The 18760-nt window shown below is 35.6% G+C and overlaps 1 protein-coding gene across 10 annotated transcripts in view; it reads right to left on the reverse strand.

The window, feature by feature from the left end:
- Positions 1 to 1748: 1748 nt before the first annotated feature.
- The window catches only part of LOC109073495 (DNA (cytosine-5)-methyltransferase 3A-like), a 54679-nt gene continuing 37667 nt past the window's right edge, over positions 1749 to 18760 (reverse strand). For 5 of the 10 annotated variants that reach the window (XM_042774278.1, XM_042774274.1, XM_042774273.1 and 2 more), the window contains 16 exons: positions 18188 to 18295; positions 17894 to 18050; positions 15947 to 16096; positions 14592 to 14636; positions 14414 to 14493; positions 10820 to 10932; positions 10539 to 10722; positions 8418 to 8502; positions 7482 to 7627; positions 6309 to 6399; positions 5544 to 5692; positions 5232 to 5317; positions 5077 to 5146; positions 4871 to 4989; positions 4758 to 4787; positions 1749 to 2438 (listed from right to left, as the gene is read on the reverse strand). In XM_042774278.1, coding sequence (XP_042630212.1) covers positions 2297 to 2438; positions 4758 to 4787; positions 4871 to 4989; positions 5077 to 5146; positions 5232 to 5317; positions 5544 to 5692; positions 6309 to 6399; positions 7482 to 7627; positions 8418 to 8502; positions 10539 to 10722; positions 10820 to 10932; positions 14414 to 14493; positions 14592 to 14636; positions 15947 to 16096; positions 17894 to 18050; positions 18188 to 18295 — 1755 coding nt within the window. In that variant the 3' untranslated portion in view covers positions 1749 to 2296. The remainder of the gene's footprint in view (positions 2439 to 4757; positions 4788 to 4870; positions 4990 to 5076; positions 5147 to 5231; positions 5318 to 5543; positions 5693 to 6308; positions 6400 to 7481; positions 7628 to 8417; positions 8503 to 10538; positions 10723 to 10819; positions 10933 to 14413; positions 14494 to 14591; positions 14637 to 15946; positions 16097 to 17893; positions 18051 to 18187; positions 18296 to 18760) is intronic. The other 5 variants (XM_042774279.1, XM_042774277.1, XM_042774275.1 and 2 more) reach the window with 3 other exon arrangements.

An 18760-nucleotide genomic window follows, 5' to 3' on the forward strand; every position in this document is an offset into this window, starting at 1 on the left:
AAATGCCTTTGTTAATATCTTTATACGAGAGAGTAAAATAATAGTGCTTCTCCAATACTACAAGAAACAATCAGAAAAAACAAACAAAAAAAAAAACAATCATCAAGACAAGTTTATTTATTTTCCAAATAATATATTTTTCTCAATTAGATAAAATGTTTAGCACCTTAGGAAACTCCTACAATCCCTCTCTTAGTACTTAAAAAAGAATTAAAAAGCAAATCGAAACACACTTTTGTATGTAGGGCTGTGCAGTAAAGATGGGACTGTTAAAATCACTTAGCGAACTCATTCTTTAGTTTTATCCTCTGTTCGACATATATAAATATGAATTACAAAAGACACCCTGCTGCTTTATAGCTTATGTCAATTAGCCTGTTGCCATTTTGTCAATTACCCCCCTCTTGCGATTTGAGTGCTGTTTTGATTCTATGATATATATTAGCAAAGAATTATATTTGTACATCTCATAGGCCATTAAAAAAAGCAACAGACAATTTCTATGTACAAAATGTACAAAAAGAAAAAAATCTGGGCGTCGATTAAATTGGGAAAATATGAAACAAAACTTTGCCGAACATGAGAAATGTAAAAGTATGTAAGCAGTGCAATGCCTTAATAAAGATTTCATTAGAGCCCGTTTCTAACCAGATTCACAAATTTAGCCTACATAGCGTGCGTGATAATTAAATTATTGACATGGTCAACATCCACCATTGGCAAACATAATAATGTTTTCAGATCTACGCTAGGGACCAGACGTAGTTAACCCCATCCGACTACTTTTCCTACAGAGATATTTCACAAACACACTCACTTTGGGATTATATAGCAGTAAGAACCGTGAGCAGACACTATTTCTCGAAGCGAGTTATGATAAAGCGACTCCGTAGCACATGGAAACACGAGAGGGGTGCTATTCGAATTCGGCCCCTTCACCACCGGCACGACAGACGGATTTATTCTATCCTAGCTCAATCGTTCACATCTATTGGCACAGCCCTACTGTACACAACAAAGTATTACCTTATATAACGGCAAGAAATTCACATCATTAAAAATAACCCCAACAAAAAACAATTCACAAGAATCAAGGTGAAAGATTTAAAAAAATATCAAAGAAATAAAGAAGTATACATATACAAAAGTGCTCGATACTGTTGGTAACAGCACAAAAAATTGCTATTAAAAGGTAGAAGAGCATTGTGAAGCCGCACCTTTAAAGTTTGCACCTGACTGAGAATAGCCTACGGACGCCGCAGTTGAAGGCTAATCGAACGACGCCATCCGTCCTGCGGCCGCCACGCATGCTAAGAGTTGTACAGTAATGATTCTGGCCTGTGTGACACTAGAAAAACGTAGCTCACCACAGCCTTTGATTTCAAGGTATGGATGACAAAAACATCACCGCCCATGTGGCCGGTTTCATGCGTTCGGATTGCAGGCATACTGAAGGAAGCAGACCTCAAAGATTGAAAGGCTGAGGCGTGTGTGTTTTTTTTTCTTTCTTTTTTTGAAAAGAGCACCAGAGAATATTGTACAAAAAGGCTGTAAAAGATATAAAATGAGATGTGGCAGACCTGGCTTGACCTGTCGTTTTTTTTTTTTTTTTTTTTTTTCAAGATTTCAGTCGTTCGTTTTACCTGGCGACGGTACAAAACGTGACCCCATGATCTTGTTCCGAGTAGTAGCACCACATGAGTTGCAATGTTTTTTTTCACCTTGTTGAAGCATATTGTTGTCTATTATTGTAGTAGTTTTTTTACCTTCAGTTGTGTATAGAAACTGTAAACAAAGAGGTATTTGTGATCTGGTGTTTTGGATTGATTAAGACAGAACTCCCCTGACACTAAGAGAAACTTAGGCTTTTTTCCCCGCTCTTAACAAGGCTCAGACGCTGGAGAAGAGGAAAGACGCGCACCATGAGAATTACATCGTTCCGCGACCCGATAGTCGAAATGCGATTTGCGTCTCATCGAATTTCTGCCTTGAATTGTTACATCGTTTCTCAGTGCCTTAAAAGGAGGCCTTGTCTCAAGTATAGCTTGCACACATAAATCAATTAAAATACTGGATAACACTGCTAAAAAGTAAAATTAATAATAAAAAAAATTAAATAGAATTAAACAGAGTCAATCATTCCAAACCAGAAGAAAAAAACCAAAACAAAACATGAAATACCTTTTTTTTTTTTTTTTTTTGATGTCGAACTTGCAAATAACATACGAGAGCTTGGTTTCAAAGCTCTTGGTATAAACATCGGTTTTGATTTTTTTCATCTGTACTGGATTTGAGTTCAGACGCAGGCGAAATACTCTTTGAGTGGTGCAAACAAGTGACGGATGACCGGGACGCTCCAAGACCTTCCCAGCAGCCTCTGCCTGGCCAGACGACTCATGTTTGACACGTCTGTGTAATGGACAGGGAAGCCGAACACCCTAATAAGAGGTGAAATGGGCAGAAATTTAGCTCAATTATATTCACAAGAGCAACACTCTTGTAATATAAATAGACAGATTATGAATAATCTAGAACAGTTTATTGCAATTCTTGTTTTATAGATACAGAATATCATACAGGATGAATTAACGGACATTAAATTGATAAAAATTGATACCAAATAAAAAAATTATATTTCAAAATAAATGCTATTCTTTTATTCATCAAAGAATCCTGGAAAAAATATCACAGTTTACACAAATATAATATAAATAATATAATATAATATAATATAATATAATAATATAATATAATATAATATAATATAATAATATAATAATATAATATAATATAATATAATATAATATAATATAATATAATATAATATAATATAATATAATATAATATAAACTGCTAGTAGTTCGCCGCTAAAAGCAGAAAAGAAATTAATAAAAATGGACCAAAAAAATTGGGCCAAACATATTGATGACCCATCTTGTGCTCAGGGACATTATACAAAGTTTTGTCCAACAAAAAGCCCTTTTGAATAATAATGTCAAGTGGGTGATCACAAGTGGTCAGCGCTACATGCTGGTGTAGACAGGGTACAAAACATTTTGTATTCCAATCATTTAAACCCCATCTGAAGGTCAGACACATGTGGCTACATTGCATGTGTAGTATAATTGCTGATCTGTACTGATATCACCTCTCAACTATGTACTGTACTAAAACAAGGGTTTTATACTTCACTGGTTATGTGTGGCTTTAAAAGAAAATACTTTCTGTCAGCAAAATTGGGAAAAGTTTGTATATACACACATATACAGTCCAGGTCAAAAGTTTGGAAACATTACTATTTTTAATGTTTTTGAAAGAAGTCTCTTCTGCTCATCAAGCCTGCATTTATTTGATCAAAAATTCAGAAAAAACAGTAATATTGTGAAATATTATTACAACTTAAAATAATAGTTTTCTATTTGAATATATTTTTAAAAAATAATTTATTCCTGTGATGCAAAGCTGAATTTTCAGCATCATTACTCCAGCCTTCAGTGTCACATGTAACATCCAGTCTATCACATGATCATTTATAAATCATTCTAATATTCTGATTTATTATGAGTGTTGGAAACAGTTCTGCTGTCTAATATATTTGATGAATAAAAGGTTAAAAAGAAAAAAAAAATTCTAATAATATATATTCTAATAATATATTTTCTTTACTATCACTTTTTATCAATTTAACACATCCTTGCTGAATAAAAGTATTGATTTTATTTAAAAAAAAGAAAGAAAATAAAATTACTGACCCCAAATTACTGACCAGTAGTGTATATTGTTATTACAAAATATTTATATTTTAAAAAAATAACTTTTTTTTTTTTTTTTTTTTTACTTTTTAATTCATCAAAGTATCCTAAAAAAGTATCACATGTTCTGAAAAAATATTAAGCAGCAGAACTGTTTCCAACTTTGATAATGAATCATCATATTAGAATGATTTCTAAAGGATCATGTGATAATGATCCTAAAAATTCAGCTTTGCATCAGAAATAAATGATAATTTAAAGTATAATAAATTTAAAAACAATTATTTTAAATTGTAATAATATATCACAATATTACATTTTTTTCTGTATTTTTGATCAAATAATGCAGGCTTTATTTTAAATTGTAATAATATTTTTTAATATTACATTTTTTTCTGTATTTTTGATTTTTTAATTTTGTTGTATATATATATATATATATTTCCAAACTTTTGACCTCTACTATATATATATACACATATGTGTGTGTATGGTGTTGTTTTGTATCATTAGGATATTATTATATTTTTTAATTAATAATTGAATTAGTTTTTTACTGTTATATTTTCAGTTTTCATTTTTATTTTCATTAAAATTTTGATAATTTTATTGTGTTTTGGTCATTTTAATTAGTTTTATCTTTTTTTTTTATTATTTTAACAAAACTTTAGTAGTTTTAGTACATTAAATTAAAGTAAATGAAGCAACGTGTCGGCTTGCTTTTTCTGTCTTAACTGACAACTTGTGGTCAAATCTCCAAAAAGGATTTTAATACCAGTCATAAATATAAATATAATCAAGCCATGTTAAAATATACAGAAACGGGAAGAAAATTGTGTTTGTCAAGCCATTTCCTGGTGTATATAAACGTTTATATCAATGTGTATCAATGTATTACATAAGCCATGTCTCATTATGTAGTCATATTCTGTTCTACTGAGTAAGATATGATTTTAGTCAGCCAGTAAATGACTGATGATTCAATCAATATGAGATAAAACTCACTGTTCACTGCAGCAGGTCCCCGAGATCTCTCTGTTGAATAAATGTCAGTGTGACATTTTACATTTACATTTGGGCTTATAGCTTAGAAGTTTTTAAAAGGCGTTTGGTCATACCTCTCCATCTCAGTGCACCACAGGATGTCCTCTTTGTCATTCATGAAGACAGGGAAGTGCTGGTCTTTGCCTTGCTTTATAGAATTAGACCGAGTGGTGATGGTCCGCACTTTATCAAACTGTAAAAGATGCGAAAAAGAACTGCTATTTGTGTTGCTTTACAAAGCTTCACCAGGAAATCAATCGAGGGTTGGTCTAAGAAGCACCTTAGCTGTCCTGCCATGCTCCAAACAGTCTTGAAGGTCCAGTTTATCAGTGCACATGGCGGCCAGTGGTCTGAGAGGAGAAGGAGATACGGTGGTAAAATGATAAAGTGAGAGATTAAATAATGAAATGAATGAAGGGTCCACGTCTAACTAACCTGTTCATGCCAGGCAGGTTACCCCAAAAGTAGCGAGCTCTGTGGGCAGCAGACACCTCCTTGGCGTCAATCATCACTGGGTTGCACTGTGATACAAAAACAAATAAATAATACAAATTTAAATAAACTTTATCCCAAACATTTGTAATATTGACCCTAGCAAGCATATGAGGGGTTAATTTGTTTCTACACAGCAGGTCATTGTACCACTAGGTGGCAGCAAAACCCAGTGGTTTATATTAAAGTCCTACTGACAGTCTAAGACATATTCAGCCCAGCTTAATCGTCATGTTTAAATGGTTAATTGCACACCTCTAAAAAGCGAGAGATGTCCCTCTTGTCGCTGACGCCCATGGCCACCACATTCTCAAAAAGCCAGAAGAACGGCCTGTGATCTCCCTCTTTAGGTCGGGCTTCATGTAACAGCCGGTAAAACTCGAAGAAGAGTCGACCTGTGCCCTCTGAAAGACATAAAACAAGATTGAAAAACATTACGGAAACTCAATATGACAATCATCATAAAAATGTGCAAATATGTAAGCTGTGTTATAAATATATACACTACCATTCAAAAGTTTGAGGGGTGGTAATATTTTAAAAAAAAAATAACTTAACGCATTATTATTATTTAAAGTAATTGTTTCCTGTTTGAATATATTTAAAAATGTAATTTATTCATGTGATGGCAAAACTTAATTTTCATGTGATTTTTTTTTATTGTGGCATGGTCATTTTTAATTTATTCTAATATGCTGATTTGGTACTGAAGAAACAGCTCAATCTTATTATCATCAATGTTGAAAACAGCTATAATATTTTTGGTTGAAACATGATACATTTTTTCAGGATTCTTTGATGATAAAAAAAACAGCAAAGTCTATACTATAACTTTAGATCAATTTAATGTGTCCTTGCTGAATTTGGAAAAGTTATTAATTATACATTTCTTTAAAAAAAAATTAAAAATCTTACAGACCCTAAACTTTTGAACGGTTTTTGAAAGTATAAACACTAATCCTTATAGTCACATACTATTGAAAAGACTAGGGCTAGACACACAGCTGAATAAACTCCTACCGTAGAGACCTTTTCTTGCTGGATTCACTATGGACAAGTCATTGCATGGGCTTCCACCGATGACGAGATCAAAAGGACCCCAATCCAGGATCTGTGGATGAACCACATTAGACAAAAATTAGACAAAGGGAAAAAAAAAACTAAGGAGAGACTGATCAATATGAAGTGTTGTGGACGTAGTTAAGTATGAACCTATCTCCTCCTGACTATAAGAAACATAAGTTTTGAGAATGTAGTATTTTTTCATTCATCACATTGTTTAGAGCATAAGATTTTTTTTTTTTGCAAAATTATATTTTATTTATTTCTTATGCTATGGCCTCTATAAAGGACACCAGGACTTAAAAACACATGAATAGACATGAAAAGGCAAAAACAGTGGATTTTTTAAAAATCACCAATTTTTATTTTTATACCAAACTTTGTATAAAGATGATTTTCAACAATGTAATGAAAGATATAAGAGAATGATTTTATAGACCATTTTGCTTTATGCAATATGTGTGTAAAATCTCCATAAACGGGTTTTCCCAATATATACAATGTTTCTGTAGTATACACTGTATCTAATTTGCATATTAATGTGTTTTTAGGGCAACATGTAATGAAAAAAGATGTGTAATAATGGGAGTAATAATTGGCAAGATTTTCATAATAATATCTAAGATTTCATAGGAATATTGATATATTATATCTTTCCCTATTCACTTGTTCCGTCTCCCAAAATGTGTAATAAACATGCTTGGAGTCCTGGTGTCCTCTACAGTGGTCTGAAATCGATGTTCTGATTTTATATTTAATGTTTATTTTTTGATTGTAATCTTTTTTTTATTAAATTTTTTTGATTTAAGGTGTGATTTGTTAGGTTTTATTATATAAAATATAAAATATAAGAGTATATGGTTCAAAGACAAAAGAGACCATTCATTGGAAAACAAATGAGAGAAACTGCCACACTGATATAGTTTTAACCTGAAGAAGCCTACTTATGATACCATTACTGTCAAAAGTTATTGATAATGGCCAATAGTTATGAAAATTACAAGTTTTTGTACAGTAGACAAGAGCTGTACTTAAAAACATTGCTGCCGCCAAGTTACCAAGATGGCCCAAATGTACAGACTTGCTTTAAAATAACTTGACCAGTAAACTGAATTAAAGGATGTTGCTTACGTTTCTCCGGGTGACGTTTCTCACATCACCCACATACATGATGCGTCCCTGGTGCCGAACGATACCCACAGTGATGGAGTCCTCGCACACTTCTGAGGCCACGTAGCGCTCCACCTGGATACCCAGGTCCTTCAGAACCAGCAGCCCTGGCATAAATTCACAAACACCATGACAATCTACAACTAACTTGGTTTTTTGTGCTAATTGGTGGACAGTTTCATTGTAGCATGCAAGAGCGATTAGTCACATGGCATTTACGGCTCATGTGATTGGCTCAAAACAACCCGGCTGCAGAACTGAGCGCCCATGAACAAAGATGGCGGATTTCAAATCACATTCTTCGATGTGCTCCTGAATCTTCAGTTATAATAGACGTCCTTGCTTCGAACATGCTTATGATGGCCAAAAATCCCGCAAGGTTTAAAAGCTAGGTCAACGTAGTTTTCCTGGCCAAAAAGTTCACTGTCACTTTCAAACCGAGAGTCAGTTTGAACCCATAGCGAAATCTGCGCGAGGAAGTCTTTTGCCCTCATGCGAAAATCCCGATTGTGTAAATTCCTATTGAAATGACTGGATTTCAAATGTGACCGCAACTTAGCAGCTAGTTTTTGATGGATTCAAAATGATATTATAGTGAAAGCTTCACCGAGTATTTAATGACCAGATAAATCATTCTCTTGTCCTGCAAATATGCATACGCCACATAATAATTAGGCTTTAATGATGAACATGGACCATCTGGAGGGTCGAAACTGCGATTTGCAGTTAATCCTCATAGTAAAATCACACATTAGTATGTGAGCAGTACAGCAGTATCGACGGGCGGCCAGTATAAAAGTTAAGCTAAGTGCACTTTAAAAGCCAGGATGAGTGTAATGTGATCAGCACTATTTTCTGCTGAGAGGATAAAAGGAAGGGCGGACATTCTTCACTAACCTGTTGCGATCCCATCAAAAAGTGACAGGACGCGAATGGGTTTTCTCTTCTCTGCCAAAACCGGAGGGTAGAGCTTTGGTGGTGCCTGAAAGAGAAGAAAGAAGACAGAGTGAAGAAGGGAGGTGGACGAGAGACGGACAAAACAGACAGAGAGAGCGAGAGGCCTTTAAAGCACACTGCTCTGGTAATGAAAAGAGAACCTGTCTGTACATACTGTCTGTAACTAACAAAGAGGCCTTTACGTTAAAACAGTCCAGTAACAAGGAGTTATTGTTGAGCGCCTGTACAATAAACGTAGTATCACCGGCCAGTTTCATTAAAGGTGCAATAGGTGATTGTCCCTAGAAACATTTTTTGTTATGCTGGTTGAAAGTCTCTTCACATCCCGATAGTAATCATTAAGTTAAGTGATCTAAATGTATTTAACTGTATTTATATATTCTGTGGAAGGCGTAGGACCAAGAAATGTACGTCCAATCAAAATGCTCGGTCTGAGCGTTTTAATTGGCTTTCCTGTAGCCCAGCGGTTCCCAATTCCAGTCCTCACGCCCCCAGACCCCCCTACTCTACTGCACCTTTAACCATATTCTTGTGATTAAGTGGCCTGTGACTGTCCCATAGACTGCCAAGTAAATAACAGTGTCAAGGTTCAGGAAAGATATGAAAGTCGTCGTCAGAATACTCCATCTGCCATCAGATGTGCAATCTGGGTTATATGAAGTGACGGGAACACTTTTTGTAAGCGAAGAAAACAAAAATAACGACTTTATTCAATAATTCCTTTGTCAGCAGTCTCCTCTGTGTCTCTCCACATCACCGTATGCCATGTTTGCTCTTCTGTATCATCCTGTTTCTGTTTCTACGTGTATTTAGCTTTGATTTGAAAGAAAACAGCGCATCCTTGTGGCGCGGATGATACAGAAGAGCATACATTTTATGGACCTTGACGCTGTAATTTACTTGGCAGTCTATGGGACAGTCACAGGCCTCCAAGTTTTCATCCAAAATATCTTAAATTGTGTTACAAAGACGAACAAAGCTTTTATGGGTTTGGAACGACATGGGGGTAAGTGATTAATGATAAAATTTTAAATTTGGGGTGGAGTATCCCTTTAGCCTGTACTGTAATTCATTTAAAGAGTGGAGTGTGTAAGCTAAAACGCTATGATGTTAAGATGTGTACTCAACACACAAAGCACTGGGACTTTAATACTCTCTGGCTGCTCTTCAGCACACTGGCCGTCAGCCAAGCTGCTCTTTCACATGGCCTGGAAAGCAAATGGTTTGGGAATCATATAATTACATAATAAAACTCTCAAACCCTTTCTTTGGGGCTTCAAAATGATTTCACAATGTGATTCCAAAATGATGTCTACTGACCCTTGGTTTCCACACCTTTTCAACAACACATTTCCATGACGTCATTTTTGATTACTGGATAGGGCTTTTCGAAAATCATTTTATAGAGACTGAATTCTAATAGAGTCATTTACAGCCAATGTCACTTCTAGAGCTGAATATAAATAGAAAAATCTATATTCACTACAGATATTTCCATGACTTTTCCAGGCCTGGCAATCACAAATTGAAAATGGCCTTATATTGCCAGACTTTCTGCGAAAATCCTGACTGTTATTCAGATTTGTCTTCACAGGAATAAATTACATTTGAAAATGTATTAAAACAGAAAAAAGTTATTTTAAAATGTAATACAATTTCACAATGTTATTGTTCAATGTTATTTTAAAATGTAATACAATTTCACAATGTTATTGTTGTTATCTTTGATCAAGTAAATGCTGAGACTACTTTCAAAAACATAAAATTAATTTTATTAAACCAAAACTTTTGAATGGTCATGTAAAATACACAGCCTAAAATCAAGTGTGACATCGGAAAATGACTTTTTTTTTGTCTGATATTCGAGCGCAAGAAACACCATTTATGAGACGGTTGTTGTCAGATTTCATTGTTGATTTCAATTAATTTAATTTAATCGTAAACTTGGTGAACAGTTTTGGAGAATTTGATGTTAACCCATTCAAAGAGATAGAAGCTGCGTTTTCAGAGATGGCTGCCGAGTGAAATGACTTGCCTTAAAGGGACTTTGATGCTACTTACAAAATCCTGGTCATGATTGTTGCCAAAGAAGCGCTGCAGTCTACAAGGCCAGTCCATCCGGCGCTCCAGCAGACCGCACTGATGCTTTGTCCCACACATATAGCAGTTCCACGGGTCTTCTTTAATAGCTGCCTGCGCCGCGCCGGGGCCCACCAACAGATCCACACACTCCACACAGAAACACCTGCAGGACACCGAAGATAGAATGGAGGAATCAATGCAGGACTGAAGTAGAAAATGGAAAAATTACATCATAACTCACTACCGACAATCTGTCTTACCTGCAACAGTTACTGTTTCCGCACATGAGCACTTCCCTCCCTCCACAGCAGATAGTACAATAGGACTGGTAGCCATCGTCATCATATTGATACGCACATTCTAGGAAGCAGTTCTATAGAAGGACATACACATCAAATATTACTTTGTTTTGTAGCGAGGAACACTGGGCATATGTGGTTGACAAATAAAAAATATTTGCCATTACAAAACTGTTCAAGAACAGAGGAGAAAATTTTGTGGTAATTTATAATTTTTTTTTTTTTTCATTTCATTTGCTTAAAACAGAAATATATACAACATACATATTAGCTTGGAAGGCAAGGTCAATACATAAAATATTTAATCTCATTTAACAAAATTTAATGCTATAGGCTATGTTTCAATTCAAAAATTGTCCCAAAATGCCTAAAAACAAAAAAGGAGAAGTTGCTAATGCACTTCAAGCTCTTTTTGCCTCACACAAGGTTACTAAGAAAAGATTAGAGGAAATGAAATCTGAAAACAAGTTGCTAAATTCTCAAGTCAGTGACTATGTCATCTCATTGAGAAACTGCAAGGCTGAAGAGATCATTTTGAAGGAACAGACTGAGACAAGAAATTTGAGATCAGAAATTTCAAAGTCTGAAACATTTAGATGTTTGTACGAAGTGACAATTACACAGTTGGAACATGCCCAATCCATTTCTGAATATTGCGAAAATAACTGCAAGGAAGCCTTTAGTCTACAACATTATTCTTTAGATGATTCTGTGAGGTACCCAACAGCACCAGTGCGAACAAGACAGACTGGAAATGGAAATAGAAATGAGACAGTTCTTGAACTTTTTGTTCTTGTTTCAGATAACAGCAATGAGATTTTTGTCTGAAATTTGTAACCTCCTGGAGAAAGATGATCATCGTTTGAAGGACAAGAAACAAGAAGGCCAGCAAAACCAATGGAGCCAAGGGATTCTCTCAAGAAAAAGAATAGAGTGATCATCAGAAAAAGAAAAAGAAAAAGAAAGAAGAGATTTCCAGGCCTAAAAGACCTAGAAACCCTGAGACCCACAATGGGATGTAAGGACCTGATGGAATGGCACAGACTGCAACAACACCAGTTACTACTTCTTCTAGAAGGACTTTTTCAAATTGAAAAGAATGAACAATAGAAAAGAGAAACAATGCGAGATCAAAACATTTCAGAGACTATGGATAGCAATGTTTCCACCAAGATGGAAAACAAGTGCACACGTGTGGATAAAGGATGTCCAGACTAAGAAAACAGACACAATGCACGTGACAAAATGAAAACACACACACACACACACACTTTATGTTGACTACTGATGGATGTTTTTGTTCCTTAGGCTTTGGCTATGTTTGTATGGTCCTAATGTTTAGTACATTTAGAAAATTGATTTTGTTGTTATGGTTCTCATGTGCTCCTCTCCCAAACCCAAGAAAATGTTTGCATTTAATTTTGCCAAATGTTAGAAAAGTCTCTATGATAAATTATGCCTAATTGGATGGAGCAATAACCAGTGTGCATGAGGTAATGACCCAATGACAGGTAAGATTCTCCAGTGGCCAGAGGGGGACAACCTAAGGCAGGACTTCACCACCACTGGGCACCTTCCCAGTGTAACCTGTGTAACGGGAGTGAGTGTGATGCTTCTTTTGGGCCAAGAGCATCAAAGGGGGGACTGTAAGAAACTATCGTCTGCCCCGACCCAGATTCCACTCCACAATAGATGTTTGATATGCTTAATTCCCAAAATGGCTTAATTATTATAGAAAGGATGAAAGTCAACAGTTATGTTGTTTCTAGATCATTTGGGATGATTACATCTTGAGCAAATGGTGACCAGTTATAGAATAGGAACGGGTGTGGGACACCGAGAACTTCATTAACATACAGACTACAGCTGTTACGAAAGGAGCAACTTCATTGACATTAAGGGTAGTAAACTCTAACTGTTTAAAAAGGTTTGAGTTTAGGATGTTCGGGGTTCATTCCGACTCTGTTGAACCCAAGGTACTACATGTACTTTGTCACTGCTGTGCTGCAATAAGCATCTTCATAGAAATCTTCAATGTCCTCATCAATTTTTCTTACAGGGGTGTCAAAATTAATTCCTGGAGGGCCGGAGCCCTGCAGAGTTTCGATTTAACCCTAATTAAACACACCTGATCCAACTAATCAAGTCCTTCAGGCTTATTTGAAAACTGCATGGTATGTACGTTGGAGCAGAGATGGAACTAAACTCGGTAGCACTTTATTTTACAGTCCTGTTCCTCATCTACATACTATGTACTTATTTTAGTAATTACAATAACTATGTAATAACTAGGTACTAACCCTGAACCTACCCCTAAACTTAACCCTAACCCATGTAGTTACATTGTATTACCATAACTTTCTTAGATAAATACACTGTAAGTACACTATAAGTACATGTAAGTACACGTACTGTAAAATAAAGTGCAACCCTAAACTCTGCATGGCTCTGGCCCTCCAGGAATTGAGTTTGACACCCCTGCTTATAGATGCAACAATATTAAAATTCTGGCCAATATTATTATTGCAACGGTAACAGACTTTTTGTCGTGTTTCTCTTTCTTCCTGTTCACCTGCCGTGTTTAGTTCTGTGGCCCTGGTTTCCAATTAGTCCTGATTTATTTCTATGTTTACTTACGATTTGGGGCTGCCACTCATTCATTAGTCTCTTTATTTATACTCCCTGTTCTGTCAGGTCCTGGCCGGTTATTTGCCTAACCATTGTGTGTGTGCTACGTTTGCTCCTGCGATGCTCCTGTGTATTCCTTGTGGATTTATAATTTAAAAGACTCTTTTTGAATAATACTCCTTCACTGTGTGCTTTAATTAGCACAACACGTTACATTAATGATGTCTGATAACCGTTAAATGCTTGATATTAAAAAAACTATTCTCTAAATGCATAGAACAAATAATTTTGTCAAATGTCAATTAAGGAATCACAACATTATAATTAATGTACAGTAAGAGAAATGTAAATGTAATCTATTTTGATTTCTTTTATTTTAATGAAGTATGTTTATTAATTATGTGTTTGGTGGAGTAAATCTAAATAATCACATTTAAATAAAAATAGGTATGAACAAGTGTCTACAATTAAGCATATCTAAATAAATAAAATACTAATGAAAAAAATCACTAATATCACTTGGTATCTGATATGCTTCCAATATCTTGTGCATCCCTACTTAACGCAACGAGTTCCAGTAAAATTATTTATTTTAAGAAAATAGCTTCAATTAACTTAATAGTAGAATATATATTGAGAGTGGGATTAAAATGATCATACTCTAACTTTAGCATAACTTAAAGCCAAGTTTTTTTACTCCAATGTAACAAACAAACTGCATTAACTAACAAATACTATTTATGTGACTGCTTTATACCTAGTTTGTCTTTGTACTTGATTTTTTATTAAATGTTTTGCATTGCAAATGATGTACAGCATACAGTATGAAACATTTGTTTTTTTAGAAGGCACGGACAAAATAGCATCTGCCGTTAGTGTAAAAGAAGCCCGCAAGGAAGTAGGAAGCAGGAATTTCCTGGCTTTTACCTTACAGCTTTGGCACATTCCTCCAATGAAGAGTGGGTGCTCCAGGGAAACATTAAGGCTGCCACAGGAGATGCAGATGTCTGGAAGTGTTCAAAGTGAGAGAGATATTAGCAGAGGCTCTAACACTGTCAGACAGCCTGTTATGAAACACATCTCAATCTGTATGTGTAACACATACCTTCAATGCTTTTACATTTTTGACGAACTTCGTATACAAGCCTCTCTGAAAAACAAAAGACAATAAACACATTAAAAAACTGAACAGCCTCCCAGTGTTTCAGACATTTGGCCCATTTTTAACTTGACATCCCATTGAATGGAAATGTTTACATTTACATTACTTTGACGGTTAAATTATTTAATATTCAAAACATTAATTTCAAAGCATGCCATACATTTTATGAACTAAAATAATGCTGCTGATTGTAGTGGTACTACATATTAAATATATTAAATGTCAGAAATAAGTTATGATGGACAGCTGAATAATTGAAAATCTCGAGTGCTGAACTGAATTAAAAATTAATTATGCAAGGCTCTGAGCCAAATATTCCAGTTGCCACATTGACATTTGTTAATCTCAAGACATAACAGTTCATCATACTAGTCGACATTAGTTCAAAAGTGTCACCCAAACAGCAATTACTAGATTTGCTTGACCTATTTCTTTGTCCTTTTCTGGATATTTTGAAGGTATAATAAAGCATTAAGTTCAATTACATTTTTTTTTATTTTAAATTTCAGTTTGTATAATGCCTTTTGTAATACTCATTGATTATACCAAAGCAGCAACAGTGCTGTGGTGAAGAAAAAAACTCATTGATTATACCAAAGCAGCAAAATTGCTTTTTTGAATGAAATTGAAGAATGTATTTATATATGTTTATAATTCAGCTCTAATAAACTGCATTTTAAAATATATTTTTGTAGAGTACAGTTTTTTTTTAGTTGTGTATAATAATAATTATATATTTTTTGTTATGAGATTTCTATTGCACCACTTTTTAATAGTTTTTTTTATTACTATTAAATATTAAGCATGTCTGATAACTAAGGTAAAAAATAAAGCCATTTGTAACTACCAAACTGTTGCAAGTGGAGTGAAGCTCTTGGCTCTACATGTAACCCACAAAGGAGATGGTGCAAGTCTGCTCCAGTCTTCCTCTGTTTGATTGTTTAATAAAGCTCCCTGCTGATTTAACAGCTCGTCTCTTTACTACTGTTAGGTTTTCCTGCCCTAAAGCATGGGAAGTTATTTTGAAAGCTTTAGCATGTATTACAGAAACAACAAATGGACAATATGTAAGTGAAAGCTATGTTTAAACATGTGCCACAATTCAATACAAAACGTGTCTCTTTAAACTTGCAGGATTAGACGAGACCCCTGTCATAGATCCAGACACACCCTCCTGTGTTTACTCTGCTAGCAGAGTAGATGAGAGTGCTAATCCTGATTTAGCATGTGTGGGTGTGTGTTTACCAGCGAGAACTCTTTGAACTCGCTGACCTGGTTCGGTTAGAGTATCCGCTCACCTCGAGTCCGCTCGTCGATGATGTCTTTGACCTTGGGTTTCTCTGTGGCTGTGCTCTTGCGGGGCCTTTTTGCTGGTGGGGGCGTGTAGGCCGCCGCCTCTGGTTCTGCCCACATCTCTGGATATACTTCCTTGTAGGGGATACGCTCCTCTGAAAAAGGCACAATGGTACGTATTCGTCAATGGATTATGTGGTGTGTCTATGTAAACGTCCGGCGGTCAGGATTGTTTTGATTTAACCAGTGACAGAGCTTAATTCCTGGTGGGCTGGCATGTGTATAGGCTTAATGGATAAACATCTACACCTGTACTCATAAGCCAAAATTCTCAAAAAACTCTGAAATAAGGAACTGTGACCATCAGAAATCACACCAGGTTGCACATATCTGGTTAACAACATACAAAAAAAATTCAACCTTTCCTTTAGAGACAGGATCAACTAAAACTATTATAACACGGAGAAACCTGAACAACATGGAACAATTTCAGCCAAAAATGAAAAGTGATTAACAAAACATGATATTTTGAAGAATCTGCATGTGTGTATTTTCCTGTATCTGTATGTTTGTCATTGTATGACAGTTCATAGTAACCATGAATGCCAGCAACACACACACAAAAAAGGGTTAATAAACATGGTCCATATGAATCGTTCGCTATATTAAAAATGTTCTGAAACCAATAGAGCTTTGCGGGAAAACCAGACAGAAATTAAATCAGTGAAATCAATGAAAACTTCCCATTCAGTGAGCTGTTGACATGAGAATCGGTGAGACCTGATTGTTGTGTTTTTGATTTTCGAGCCCAATAAAGTGTTTCTTTGAGAAGAACTAGAACTAAAATGAATGATTCATTCACTGATCCAGTTCTCAAGTTCAACTCATCTGAATCAGTGATTCAGTCACTGTGGGTCTTAAGTTAGCAGCTCACTGGAGGGGGGAAGTTATAGCGGCTTCAATTTTATTATGATTCTCACACAAAGCTATATTGTAAATTCAGAAGATTTGGAATATACTGTATCACATAAATCATACAGACCAGTTTTATTGTGTTTTTTGTAATTTTTGGAGCTTAACAAATTCAGTCATTATAGATTGTCATTGCAACAGAGTTGCATGGAAATACATACTGTAGGTTTGTGTTCCACTGAAAAAGAAACTAAAGCTGGGCTCACACTACAGGAGATTTAGGCAGATTTATCCCAGATTTTCCCCTCCCGAGAATCAGAGAAAAAATACTCGAGGATTGTCTCGTAATGTGAGGCGTTTGCAGATCGAATCTTGCAGCACCTCCCGATCTGCTCTCACACAAAATCGGGGCCGCCCAGATTAATATCAAACATACATGTTTGATATTTAGGATTTTAAAGTGGGATGATGACGGCTATGATTAATTACATCAGTACTTTCACAACAGCCAATATGTGACTGCAAAACAAGCTTCTGTACGGATAGGGGAGGTTGTGAGGGTGCTTTTGGAGGTTGTTGTTGCATGGAATGAGTGTTTGTGTATTTTTTTTAATAAAGTTACTGTATGTGTAATTTCAAAGAGTGTAAAAGCTGCTAGCACACTAGCTAACATATGTAAACATCGCTGAAATGTCAGTGATGATCTGCTGCATGAGATCATGTGAGGCACTCCCTTGGGCATGAAAATCTTTATAAAATCTTGTAGTGTGTGATGCGCTGAAATGTCAGTGATGATCTGCTGCAATAGATTCTTGTGGTTTTTGATGTCATGTGGTTTGAGCACTTTATTTATGTTTTTGTGTTATACTAGGATTTAAGTCTCTGTGTTCTACTAAAAAAATAGCAGCATGTGAAGGTGAGTAAGTGACAAAATTTTAATTTCTTGATGAACTATCCCTTTCAACAAGCTTGACATTTTTCTTAGACAAGCAAGCAGATATACATGTATGTATAACAATATGAAACAACAGCAGTCTTACCTTCAGGCGGCTCTAGACCTTTAGGTCCTGTGGGTGGAAATCCTGTCATGGCCCATTCAATCATCTTTTTGATTTGCATGTCTACTAGTTTGGAAGGGTCAGTGTCGTCACTCACTGTACACATGAGGAAGTTTTGGCCTGATCTAGTGCCAGCTACCTGCAAAGCACGGCATTCAAACATTTTCTTTAGAGAGATTTTTGCTGGTATGAGATATGAATATGTAATATATAACAATAAACTAGAGAAAATGAGATTTGTGTAATCCTCAATCTGTACCACAAACAAATTCCTACCTGTAGCACCTCAAAAATGGCTTTCTTGTACATTGGTTGTTTATTGTAGGTTGGCTGGTGAAAGGCGTTGTGGAAGGAACTTAAAGGCAACAGTTTCTCAACACAGACCTACCAGGTAAAAAAATTAAACAAAACATTTCCAACATGCTTCAGGTTACAATGCAACCCCTGTCAACAGCAATGGTAGCATAATGTTGAGTATAGAAGAATACTGCCAACATTATTGCACAAATTCTGTGACAAAAGCTTAAAGGGGTAGTTCACCCCAAAAAGGGTTGCTGGTAGCTATTGACTTACATAGCATTTTTCATAGAAGGAAAAAAATTGTATAGAAGTCAATGCAAAGCAACTATTTGGTTACTAACATTCTTTAAGGGTGCTTTCAAACTTGGTTCGCTTGCCTGGTCCGAACCCGAGTTCGATTGCTCCCCCCTACCCCTGCCCCTGCTGGACTGCGTTCATATTATTTTATTTGGGTCCGAACCGCGGTTCATTTGCGTCATCAAGCCAGCAGCTGTTTACCCCGTTGCTTAGTAACGACAGTGCAGGAGAAGGCGGCAAATGCATAACATT

The sequence above is a fragment of the Cyprinus carpio genome, chromosome A17 (assembly GCF_018340385.1).
Source record: "Cyprinus carpio isolate SPL01 chromosome A17, ASM1834038v1, whole genome shotgun sequence".
In the NCBI taxonomy this organism is placed as follows: domain Eukaryota; kingdom Metazoa; phylum Chordata; class Actinopteri; order Cypriniformes; family Cyprinidae; genus Cyprinus; species Cyprinus carpio.